Here is a 12,997-nt window from a genome sequence, read left to right on the forward strand (position 1 = left end):
GGGAAGGCTGACAGTTCAAGTGACGGAGACCAGGTGGGCCCATCGAATCTTGGGATGCAAAGGGAACCAGGCATCCCTGGTGGACCTCAAACTGAACAACACATGTGCAAAGAACTTATCAATAGTAATAAAATGTAACCAGTGAAACAAGGGGGGTGTAATTATGGATGATGTAAAATGATGTAAGTTGTCTATTGTGTCCAACAGAACAGCCGGAAAGACTGTAAACTCCTCCTCCTATCAAGTGGGGGGCTGGAGGGGGGACTATTGCGTGCGGACATGGCTTAGGGAATAAAAGAGACGAACCGGTCCTCAACCCTTTGAATTGGTTGACCGAAAGGTACCAGTTCCCGTTTTTATATTGTAATAAAAACGTTAAAATGGATTTCCCTGGCCTCACTCTTCATTTCTTTAAAACGGGATAAGAGCGTTTGGCGTTTCTGACAGTATTTCTCTTGCAATTTGTATTTGGGTGCTGTGTTTTTCCCCGTATCCTCTACTCTGCAGCACTTTGCCTTTCTTGTTTTGGCATTCTTAAAAAAAAAAAAAAAAAGCCAGCTGACTGTACACAAGACTTGGGTTGCCACATCTCTATCCAGAAGTAAACATAATTATGGGCTGTTATGCCCATGGTGTTCTGGGTTGTCAGACAATTTATAACCCCCAACAAACGTTGTAGTCTTTCTCAGGCAGGAGAAGCCCAGAAAAGTGGCTTGCTCATTCATATGTCCTGCTGTCGTGCTAGAACTCTGTTATATGTCAAACATGCATACCTGTTTTTCCTCTGCCCAACCTTGGAAGTAAAGGGAAAGTTGTGAACTCTTGCTCAGTTCTTTTTGAGTTAGTCAGGCTTGAGTTGCACCACTTCTAAACTGGTTTTTTGTCTTCGGTAGTGGGGGCGAACTGGGCCTCTTCCTCCAGACTCTTGTCTTCCTTTGGAGTTCCACCCTTGTTGGAGACCTTTGCGCTCTTTAAAAGGGAGAAGCAAATATTTCGCCAGAGGCAGAGATGAAAATGCTGCCTGCTGGCAAGTCCTGGCTGCTCTTTGGAGTACTGCTGTGTACCAAGTCCAGCGCTGGATCTACGGCACAGAGCAAAGGTAGCTTCTTTTGCTTTTTGTGAGAAAATGTTGTTGGGGAAATTAAAGGCACCTGCTCTTGGGGCAGAGGCTCAGATAATAGCCTTCCTCAAAGGACTTTTGTCTTGCTGTTATGTTAGGAACAGTCTCAGCTGTTTGCTTCTTTTAACTATACTGTGAGACAGACCAGAATCTAAAGGTTTGTGAGACTTTGCAAGGTGCCGCTTGTTGCTCTGCTTGTCGCGTGAGATCCGTATCGTCTGAGGCTTGATATCTGTGTTGCAAAGTGTGTGTTTGCTTCGGAATCAGTCCCATCCCACTCAAGGGGACTTACTTCTGAGTAAACATGCGTGTGTGTGAAGTGCCTTCAAGTCGCAGCCAATTGCACTATTAGGGTGTAGCCTCCTTGGAAAGCAATAATGGGAGAATTAACAGTAATGTTTCTAATAAAGCAAAAAAGTATGTGAATGGAAATTAGTGAACAAGCTACTTTGAGGGCAGGGTTTAAAGGCAAAATGCATTCTAAATTTAAGATGCTCTGTATGTGAATCATCAGGCCAGCATGAGGATAGTCTTATTATTTATTTTTATATTAATAGTCCTCTTCTCTTTGCAGTGGGAACCTTAAACAGCTTACAGCACCATTCTCCCTTCTTCCATTTTATCCTCACAACAACCCTGTTAGGTAGGCTAGGCTGAGAGTGAGTGAGTGACTGGCCCAAAGTGTCCCAGCAAGGCTTCTATGGCAGAGTATGCTGATGTAACGAACTTGGGTTCCCAGATCCAACACTCCAATCACGACACCATGCTAGTGATGATCTATGCCAGGGGATCCCAACCTTGTTCAGCCTGTGAAAACGTGCAGAATTTTGAGAACAAGGAATGGGTGCCACCAAAAAAAATGTCTGCCATGGGGTACCTGGGCCAATCACAAAATACTGGGAAGTTGCAACTCAAGTATCCTCTTACTATGAAGTCAGTTGTTTCCGAGTTCTCCTGCTCCAATGAGGTAGATGAAAGCCAGGACTGGTTGTTTGCTTTGGGGAAGAGATGCTCTGGGGATGAGGCATCAAGAAACTCACAGGGGGCATGTTGGGTCCGGAGGCCGATATTCTGTAGAAACCTTTGGGAAATTCATAAACAGTCAGTGCAAGTGTATTCTATTTGGTGGCAGACCACTTCCCAATCACGGCTCGTTGTCATCAACAGATCTATGAACATGTTTTGTAAAGCTTGGAAGTGGGCAAGGCTGAGATTATTGCTGGAAATCCAGAGGAGATTACATGTTGTATATCATATACCTAGACTATGGAATGTGCTGAGAGAAGGGAGTGTCTCAAAGCATGTCAGGTATTTTAAGGGACCTGGACAAAGGAAAGCAGAACAAAAGCCCTTGGATGATTATGATGAATGGAACTATTTGACATCATGTCACGTTTAAGCAGTTTTGACATTCCTGCACATAAAGAATCTTTTCAGCGTGTCAAACGTGAGGCACAAAAGAGTATTGCCTCATTGTCCTGGGCCTGATGAACTGGGAAGCTTTCCTGCAGAAGCTTCATTGAGACGAATGGGGACTGATAGGTTTGGATGGCATCTGGGACTCGCCAGCTGCCCATCAGTGCCCATCAACTACTAGGGGGCACTCTTGCAGAGCAGTTCTGCAAGAAGGAGCATGCCAGTTTGCAGCTCTTCTTCCTCACCAGGGTTGCCAACCTCCAGGTGGAGCCTGGTGATCTCCTGGTATTATTGTTGTGTGGTTCAGTGGTGGAATTCTTGCCTGCCATGTGGGGCCCCCGGGGTTTCTTTTTCCCCGGCCAATGCACCACGGGGTGGGTGGTGGGGATGGGGGAACATGATGCTTGATCTCCAGATGATAGCGATCAGTTCCTCTGGAGAAAGTGGCTGCTTTGAAGGGTGGACTTTATGGCATTATACCTTGCTGAGGTCTCTCCCCTCCCCAAACCCCGCCCTGTCCAGTCTCCACCCTCCAAAATCTCCAGGTATTTCCCAACCCTGAGCTGGCAACCCTAGTCTTGACCTATAGAGAGTAAACAGACACATGTGAAAATTCAGGAGGGGAGAGAGGGCAGGGCTGAGGGAAGAGGAAGCACATCCTCAGAATTGTTTATTCCTTTGCTTCACGGAGGAATGGTCCTCATTACTCTCCAGATCCGAGGCTTAGGATGGCTAGGAATATGATTTCAGGGCTTTTGCCTCAAGGGTCTCCAGAGGAAGAAAGAAGACAAGGGTGAGAAGCCAGAATCGACAGCAGGAGGCTCATCATCATTACCTTTATTAGGCATTTACATCAGCATACAATAAACAGAACTGCGAAAATGGTTAAAACAGGTTACATTAAAATGGCATTACTTAGAAGTAGGGCTGTCAAAAAAAAAAAATTCGGTACAGTTCGGATTCGGCCGAATTTGACCCTTGTGGGGTCGGTACGTGCCGAAGTCCGAACTCCCCCGCTTCGGATCCCCGGTAATTCGGGGGGATCCGGAGTTCGGGGGGAAATTCGGCCGAAGCGCGCCTTCAGGGATTCCCTGAAGGCGCGCGGGGGCCCTTTAAACTCATCTGAGCCTCCCAGCTGGGAGGCGCAGATCAGTTTAAAGGGCAGCCGCGCCTCTCCAGCGGGCTCCGCTGGAGAGGCGCGGCTGTCATTGAAACTCATCTGCGCCTCCCGGGCGGGAGGCGCAGATGAGTTTCAATGACAGCCCGCCTCCCTTCTGCGGGCTACCCTGAAGGGGGGGGCTGTCATTGAAACTCATCTGCGCTTCCCGGGCGGGAGGCGCAGATGAGTTTCAATGACAGCCCGCCCCCCTTCTGCGGGCTACCCTGAAGGGGGGGGGGCTGTCATTGAAACTCATCTGCGCCTCCCGCCCGGGAGGCGCAGATGAGTTTCAATGACAGCCCGCCCCCCTTCTGCGGGCTACCCTGAAGGGGGGGGCTGTCATTGAAACTCATCTGCGCCTCCCGCCCGGGAGGCGCAGATGAATTTCAATGACAGCCCGCCCCCCTTCAGCGGGCTACCCTGAAGGGGGGGGGCTGTCATTGAAACTCATCTGCGCCTCCCGCCCGGGAGGCGCAGATGAGTTTCAATGACAGCCCGCCCCCCTTCAGCGGGCTACCCTGAAGGGGGGGGCTGTCATTGAAACTCATCTGCGCCTCCCGCCCGGGAGGCGCAGATGAGTTTCAATGACAGCCCGCCCCCCTTCTGCGGGCTACCCTGAAGGGGGGGGGCTGTCATTGAAACTCATCTGCGCCTCCCGCCCGGGAGGCGCAGATGAGTTTCAATGACAGCCCGCCCCCCTTCAGCGGGCTACCCTGAAGGGGGGAGGCTGTCATTGAAACTCATCTGCGCCTCCCGCCCGGGAGGCGCAGATGAGTTTCAATGACAGCCCGCCCCCCTTCAGGGGAGCCCGCTGAAGGGAGGCGGGCTGCCCTTTAAACTGATCTGAGCCTCCCAGCTGGGAGGCGCAGATCAGTTTAAAGGGCAGCCCGCGCCTTTCAGCGGGCTGCCCTGAAGGGGGGGCCGAATTGGCCGAATTTATTCGCGAACTCCCGAACTCGCTGAATTCGGCCCCCCCGGTTGCCCGCCAGATTTGAGTTCGGATCCGTCCGAACTGAAAATCACCGAATCAGGGGAAATTCGGTTGATTTTCAGTTCGGACCAAACCGAATTGACAGCCCTACTTAGAAGTACGAACAAACTGCTCACGAATCCTTTGTGCAGACAGGAGAAAACTAGCTACTTGTTGGGTGACAGAGGGGTTTCTATCAGATACCTGGGCAGTAGGGGTTTAATATAGGAATTCCTCAGCCTCATGTAAAGCTGGCAGTACAACAGCACGTGGGTTAAGTGTTCAGGATCCCCAGTCTTACATGGACAATACCTATCAATAAAAGGGATTCCTTTGTATCTTCCTTGTAGAATAGCTGAAGGAAGAATGTTAAGTCTAGCGAGCATGAAAACTCTGCGAATGTCCAGTGACTCCAAATAAGACAAGTAGGAAACTGTAGCTCCATAAGTCTGAGTAATACCATGAAACATGGGGGAACAGTGTCTATTACCTAGGGAGGTTAGGGTCTGCATTTCTATATCTAGTAGGCGCTGACGTATCAATCTAAATGCTTGCTCTTTCCCAAGCATCAAAAGAGAATCAAATGGAATACCGACAGACTTGATTTTCCTGATAATTAATTTCGACCAATGGTTTATGTAAGAATCTCCCAGCAGTGCAGGAATATAACCAGGATATTCAGTTAGAAAGTGCAGACGTAACCAGAACTTAATGGTCTGGATCCAAGCTCTAGTCTCCAAAAAGCCCTGTCCTGTCTCAAGGCACAGAGCCGCATACCCTACGCAATTGGGGACACCAAGAATATGGCGTAAGAAAGTGGACTGAATCCTCTCAATGTCCTGATTAAAGGCACTTACCCAAATAGGAACTCCATATAGGAGTTGGGAGATGGATTTAGCCTTAAACACTCATAGGGCAGCAGGAACTAATTGGCCACCATAGACATAAAAGAAGTGAACTGTGGCCTCATTATTACGTTTAGCTGAGGACACAGCATAGTTCCTGTGAGTTGTCCAATTGCTGTTGTATTGGAAACAGCAGGAAGCTGATTCCCTCTTAGTTCCAAAGGCCCAGATCCACAGCCATCCAGCAGAGCCAGCTGCTAATTGCCCTCTTCAGCCCAAACAAGGCTCCACCTTTATCTTACCAAGCTCCTTACCTGATCTACCAGACAGCTCCCGGGTCTTGCAGTAAGAGTCTCAGGAGATAGACTAGATTTAGCACTTGTGTACCAACCTCTAGTGTGTGAGAGTGCTGTCAAGTCACAGCTGACTTATGGCAACCCCGTAGGGTTTTCAAAGCAAGAGATGTTCGGAGGTGGTTTGCCATTGCCTCCCTCTGCGTGGGCTGAGAGAGTTCTGAGGGAACTGTGACTGGCCCAAGGTCACCCAGCAGGCTTCATTTGGAGGAGTGGGGAATCGAACCCGGTTCTCCAGCTCAGAGTCGGTTGCTCTTAACCACTACAACACACTGGCTCTTAGGGTCAGTTATATTCCCTAATGACATGAGGAAAGTAGGCCTATGCTATCCTTGGGTAGAGAATGTTTGTGTGTGCAAAATGCTGTCAAGTCGCAGATGACTTATGGCAACCCAGTAGGGTTTTCAAAACAAGAGACGAACAGAGATGGTTTGCCATTGCCTGCCTCTGTGTAGTAACCCTTGTATTCCTTGGTGGTCTCCCATCCAAGTACTAGCCAGGACCAACAATGTTTTGGGTTTGTTTAATGCTTACTTTTTCCCTGTGACAATCATGCTTAACCTACTTTATAAAACATTACTATTTATTTGTTTGTAAAGTGCCTCTTGCCGTTTTCTTCCTACATGGGAACCAAGGCTGCTTGCGCTATTTACAGTATTTATGATAATGGCATTGAATTGGGAGGTGAATCCCAGGTAAAAGATGCAGGCAGCTTCCAGGTCGCCTATGTTTCAGAGGGTTCTGGCACTTGGGATGTTGTAGTTTCAGCATTCCACATGCCAGAATCCACTTAGAGCTTGCCAAGAGGCAATTGCAGAGGGATTGTAGGAAATGCTTGGAGCCTACTGTATTCCCAACTGTGCCAGTGTGAATACAATGGGCCCCAAATCTCAGAATGGGTTTCAGAACATGTATCAGCCAAACTGGCCATTGAAGAAAGCTGATAGGAAGAAAGGAGATTCCTTTGAAATGTGGTGTTGGAGGAGAGTGTTACGGATACCGTGGATTGCCAAAAACAACAACAACCCAAATCAGTGGGTTATAGATCAAATCAGGCCTGAACTGACCGTAGAAGCTAAAATGACTAAGCTGAGGCTATCGTATTTTGGTCACATTATGAGAAGACAAGAGTCACTAGAAAAGACAGTCATGCTAGGAAAAGTTGGAGGCAGCAGGAAAAGAAGACCTAATAAGAGATGGATTGACTCAATAAAGGAAGCCACAGCCCTCAATTTGCAAGATCTGAGCAAGATAGAACATTTTGGAGGACATTGATTCATACGGTCGCCATAAGTCGGAAGCGACTTGACGGCACTTAACACACACACACATCAGCCAAGCTCAGTGCATACCACTAACGAAAGGATGTCAACTACAATTAGATTGTGCATTATATTTTCAAAGAGGCTACATCATTAGGTGAACAGACTTGCCAATTAGCTCACAGCTGATTGGTAGTTATGCCATGGGGCTGTCTTCGTTTCCCGGTATTTGGCAGGTTTTGTGAAATCTGTGAAAGAACAACAGTTCTTGGAAACACACAGGGGGAAAAGGAGCCGCTTCCATGGCTAGATCACGCAGGTGCCCAAATGCATCATATTCTGTGCGGATGTGCTAATGCAGATCGCTTTTATCACAGATTTAATGACTGCAGTTTTGCATGTGACTCATACAAATCTGGCTTCTGCAAAATTCAGCGCAATTGTTCTGTCGCCAAAGAAAGAAAACTCAAACCCTACCTGGAAAAATAGGAGATGCTGGAGAATTAGACCCAAAATCATTAGACAGATGTCCAAGGCAATCAGTGGCTGGAAGGCCAGATGTAGCTACCAAAGCTCTCTGGTTCCTATTAAACTTAATTTATGTCTGAACACAAGAGGATTTCAGAGCCATCCTGCCCTGGTGTCAGCATAGTGAAGGTGGTATCCTATGCCCTCCCAGACTTACAGTGACTGGAGAGACAGCGTAGTGTAGTGGTTAAGAGCTGTAGTTTGGAGCGGTAGACTCTGATCTGGAGAACAGGGTTTGCTTCCCCACTCCTTCACATGAGTGGCAGAGGCTAATCTGGTGAACTGGATTTGTTTCCCCACTCCTACACACGAAGCCAGCTGGGTGACCTTGGGCTAGTCACAGTTCTCTTAAGCCCCACCTACCTCACAGGGTGTCTGTTGTGGGGAGGGGAAGGGAAGGTGATTGTAAGCCAGTTTGAGTCTCCCTTAAGTACGGTAGTAGAGAAAGTCGGCATATAAAAACCAACTCTTCTTCTCCTCCTCCTCCTCCTCCTCCTCCTCCTTCTTCTTCCATAATTGTATGCTGCGCTATCATTGTGCTGTAGGTGTCATGCTTTAGAACAGTGATACTCAGTGACTCAGGAGTCACATGTGGCTCTTTGACATGCCACTAGTGGCTCTTCTGTGCACTGTTTCCCCAATAGGGATGCCAGCCTCCAGGTGGGGCCTGGGGATCCCCCAGAACCGTAGCTCATCCCCTTGAGGAAATTGATGCTTTGGAGCAGCAGTTCCCCAAACTGTGCTCCACGGAGCACTTGGTGCTCCGCGAAACATCTAGTGCTCCGTGAAGAGATTGGAAAGAAAAATACTACTGTCATTTGGTTTAGGCGAAAATTAGTGCTCCGTGACGAATTTCTCTCCTGAAAAGTGCTCCATGACTCAAAAAGTTGGGGAACAGCTGTGAGGGAGGACTCTATGGTATTGTACCCCACTGAGGCCCCTATCGTCCCCATGCTCCACCCCCAAATCTCTAGGAGTTTTCCAACCTGGATCTGGCAACCCTACCCCCTCATTCCCCACCAGTGGCCAGGGGGAACCTGGCAACCCTGTTCCCCAATGGGCCCTCCCCCATGTTTCAGGCAAGTGGGCAAGGCCCTTGCCTGATGGGGCTTATGGTTGACAGATGGTTCCCACCGTGAAACAGCCTCCACCAGAGGAACAGGGAAGCTGAAAGCCTCCTTCACGTGCCAAGTCTGGGTTGGGAAATTCCTGGAGCTTGGGGAGGGTGGAGTTTGAGGAGGGGAGGGAGCTCAGCAAGGTATAATGCCATAGAGTCCACCCTCCAAAGCAGCTATTTTCTCTAGGAGAACGGATCTCTGTTTGTCTGGATATCAGTTGTAATAGGAGATCTCCTGGCCCCTAGCTGCAGGCTTCATACCAGAGGAAGAAGTAAATGTGGCTCTTCTGGATTATTGTAATTGTGAATATGGCTCTCCGCAAACTGCTTAGCTTTAGACAATTTTTGTCTAAACCACTGCTTTAGACAATTTTTGTTGCCTTTGACAGTTCTTCGTTAGCACTGTTTTCCAGTTTCTGTAATCCCATCCCTACTGCATTCCTTGCTGTCTGATTGAGTTGCCTTTCAAATTTAGTAACCCACCTTGAGTCTCAGTGATAAAGGCAGGCTATATATGAAGAACATGATGATTATAAAATACAATGCTATCTATGAAGTCAGGGTAGTGTTTTTCTACTCCGTGCATAGGGAAACCCAAAGAAGATATGGACAAGTTCAGGATTGTTGCAGCAGCAAAGAAATAGCAGAAAGACCACAAGAGGCAAGCTGCTAAAAGGAGAATTGTATGCCTTCCAACATGATCTTTATGTTGATTTTTCTTAGGTGGCAAGAATGCCCATCCAGAAGTGATCACTGCATTTGGGCGCCTTCAAGGCAAGATAACCAGTGTGAAGGGTACTGACCAGCCTGTGAATGTCTTTCTGGGGGTCCCTTTTGCAAAACCACCCATTGGATCCCTTAGATTCGCCCCTCCGCAACCACCGGAGCCCTGGAGTCACGTGAGAAACTCGACATCTTTCCCTCCAGTGTAAGAGCCAGTAATTTTTCACTTTGTTGTTAACTCCTAATTTTTAGATGTCCCTTTTCTGTGTCGATTCACACATTGTACAGTAAGCCCCAGGTTAAGTTCCTTTCAGTTTATAAGAACTCATCAAATGGGACTTTGTTTTGTCATAGTATTTAAACAATGGGGCACACACAGTCCTAGCAGATAAAAACCATGGCTATTGTGATGTGACAAAGTAAAAGCTTGTTGTTATTGCCTCAGTAGATTTGAAAAGAATTGTGTATTTTAAGATGGGGTGTCCATTAAGCCTCTGTTGTTTCTGTATTTTCACATCGGACAATTTCTTGTGCAGGTAAGGAGATGGAATGGAGTAAACAGGAATCCAACCTGCTTTTGAAAAAAATTGTGTGTTGAAATTTGTGTGGCACACTGTTGAGAATGACTTGGTTAGCACTGGAAGTGTTATTAAAAATGTATTGTGCACCTGCTAAAACGAACAAGTTTAATCAAGGTATGCCAGATACATGATGCAGATGCATAAGCTAAGAATACAAATTTTGATGGGGCTCTGTGAAAATTCAGGAATGAAGAAGAAGAGTTGGTTTTTATATGCCGACTTCCTCTACCATTTAAGGGAGACTTAAACCGGCTTACAATCCCCTTCCCCTCCCCACAACAGATACCCTGTGAGGTAGGTGGGGCTGAGAGAGCTCTAATAGTTGTGACTTGCCCAAGGTCACCCAGCTTGCTTTGTGTGTAAAATTGGGGAAACAAATCCAGTTCACCAGACTAGCCTCTGTCACTCATGTGGAGGAGTGGGGAATCGAACCTGGTCTCCAGATCAGACTCCACCGCTCCAAACCACTACTCTTAACCACGACACCACACTGGCTCTCTGCTGCGAGGATCAGCAGAGAGCTCCCCTCCCCAAACTCCACCCTCCACAAGCTCCAGGAATTTTAAGCAATGTGCTCAAACATTTAAGTACTTATAATGCATTCATCAAGAGTACAAGAAGCTTTTGGAATAGACTAGTATTCTGTATGGGCAATTCGCATTGCACAAGGCCTACGCTTATTTTTTTTTTCTTATCGGGAAGTACTTTTGTGTGAACATTCTGCCCAGTTACCAGTGTTGAACCACTGATTTCCATCAGACTAAAGAGACTTACGTTAGATCCCTGAATCATCCTATTAATAATTTATTTCCCATATTCAAGAGGCATACTTTTCTGGGATCTAGGAGACCCAGGTTTGAATCCCCGATCTGCCATGGAAGTTCACTGGGTGACCTTGGGCCAGTCATTCTCTCCCGGCCTAACATACCTCATGGGGTTGTTGTGAGGATACAACAGAGGAGAGGAAAATGATGTACACCACTTTGTGTCCCCTTTGGGGAGAAAGGTGGGGTATAAATGAAGTGAATAAATAAAATAACATTTATTCCGATGTTAATCTAACAGCGCTGGCCTGTTGTCCAGTTGTCCTGTCCAAAACATTTTTGTGATGCTTAAGCATCTTTTAAAGGGTGAATCTTTTGAGCATGTGGGTATTTCCAGTTTGCCACTGATACCAGAAAGCCTAAAAACTTTGTTTGTTTGTTTTTAAAAAGAGGGGGGAAACAAAGCCTAACATGAGAGCATCCGAGGACTGGGACAAGGAAAGGCAGTCAAAGGTGTATGTACTCTGTAAAAACAAGTAATGGTTTTGTCGTGGGTCAGTCAGGACTGGATGGCTGTGAGGACTCATCAGAGGAAGAGGGGCCCTGGGTAGCCAACCCAGAGCTAACAGAAGGCAGCCAGCCAGAGACGGGCTCAGACAGAGCTGGGCAAGGAAGTACAGCCTCCCCTCAGTCCTGAGTCAGCCGATGAAGGGCAAGCAGCAGTGCCTGGGCCTTCCAGATCACCTACACCTTTGCAGCAAAGTAGGAAGAGACCGCAAATGGAGTTGCGAGAGAGAAGACGCAGTGCTCGCCTCCAGAACAGAAAGCAGCTGTTGGCTAATAGTGGAGATGAGTGGTTGCAACCCCCCGGCAATTTGCCCCTTTGCCAGCCGACCACAGGCCTCTCGCGAGGCGGGACTTCCGTGGCCTCATGCCACTCAAACTACGAGTTTGAATGGCATAAGGCCTCTCCCAAGGCGGGACACGTGAGTCGGCGTGTCCATGCGTTGCCACGCGATCCCGAGATGTCCCTTAAAAGTCTCCTGCCGGAGGAGAGTTAGGACCTGGCAACCCTAGACTGAATTAGTGGTAGTCAAGCATAAAAGGCTGTTGGGGGAATCTGTCGGGCGTGGCTGCACCGAGTACAGTAAACGCTTACCTGATGCCACTCTGTTGCCTGGAACTCGGGGCCTTAGCTATAACCTGACACCTGGAGCCAGCTAAACAGTACAGGTTTGCTCCCAGTTTAACTATCATGGCTTTCCCCTTCCCCCAAATAATTCTAGGAACTGCAGTCTGGTGAGGGAGCTGAGAACTGACTCGTAGACACCAAGCCCTCTCGGTTACCCCTCCCTGGGGGAATAAAAGAAAAATTAAGCTACGCCATAAAGACTAACAAAATTTATTCCTGCATAAACTTACATCAGTGAGCTCTGACTCATGAAAGCTTATGTTGAAATAAATGTTCTTACTGTTTAAGGTGTCATTGGACTCTTGTATTTTGCCGCTAGAGACTAACCTGGCTGCCCTTCTGGGAGTTACCTCCCAGGGTAATGCTTGTGGGTTTAAATCTATAGTGCAGACAAACATAAAATGTCACCCCCTACCTTGAGATGTCAAAATGGGTTGCCAAAATGTCATGATCCAAGGTCTAATCTCCTGAAGATTCAGATATTTTACTGGCGTCTCTCACTGTTGCTCTCTCTCTTGTTCACTTTTGTTGTACAGGTGTCTGCAAGACTTGCAATGGTATGAGAACATTAAGAAATCAACTAATATAATGTTACCTAAAATTACAATGTCTGAAGATTGTCTTTATTTGAATGTTTTCACCCCGGACACAAAAGGAAATTTTCCTGTAAGTGACATTCTTCTACACTGATATAGTAGGAATAAATAAATAGATGTTGTATATAAACACACTGGTGCCGATGGGTACCACAGCACCTGCTAATAGAGAGCCAGCGTGGTGAAGTGGTTAAGAGTGGTGGTTTGGAACGGTGGACTCTGATCTGGAGACCGGGTTTGATTCCCCACTCCTCCACATGAGCGGTGGAGGCTAATCTGGTGAACTGGATTTGTTTCCCCACTCTTACACATGAAGCCAGCTGGGTGACCTTGGGCTAGTCACACTCTCTCAGCCCCACCTACCTCACAGG

At 47.5% G+C, this 12,997-nt stretch overlaps 1 protein-coding gene across 1 annotated transcript in view; it reads left to right on the top strand.

Moving 5' to 3' along the window:
* The first annotated feature begins 1,009 nt into the window (after positions 1-1,009).
* LOC130488609 (fatty acyl-CoA hydrolase precursor, medium chain-like) overlaps positions 1,010-12,997 on the top strand; it is a 32,244-nt gene continuing 20,256 nt past the window's right edge. The window contains exons 1-3 of the mRNA XM_056862240.1: positions 1,010-1,099; positions 9,494-9,698; positions 12,567-12,696. Of these exons, the coding sequence (XP_056718218.1) occupies positions 1,015-1,099; positions 9,494-9,698; positions 12,567-12,696 (420 nt within the window). The 5' untranslated portion in view covers positions 1,010-1,014. The remainder of the gene's footprint in view (positions 1,100-9,493; positions 9,699-12,566; positions 12,697-12,997) is intronic.

The sequence above is a fragment of the Euleptes europaea genome, chromosome 17, assembly GCF_029931775.1.
Source record: "Euleptes europaea isolate rEulEur1 chromosome 17, rEulEur1.hap1, whole genome shotgun sequence".
NCBI classification, from domain to species: Eukaryota; Metazoa; Chordata; class Lepidosauria; order Squamata; family Sphaerodactylidae; genus Euleptes; species Euleptes europaea.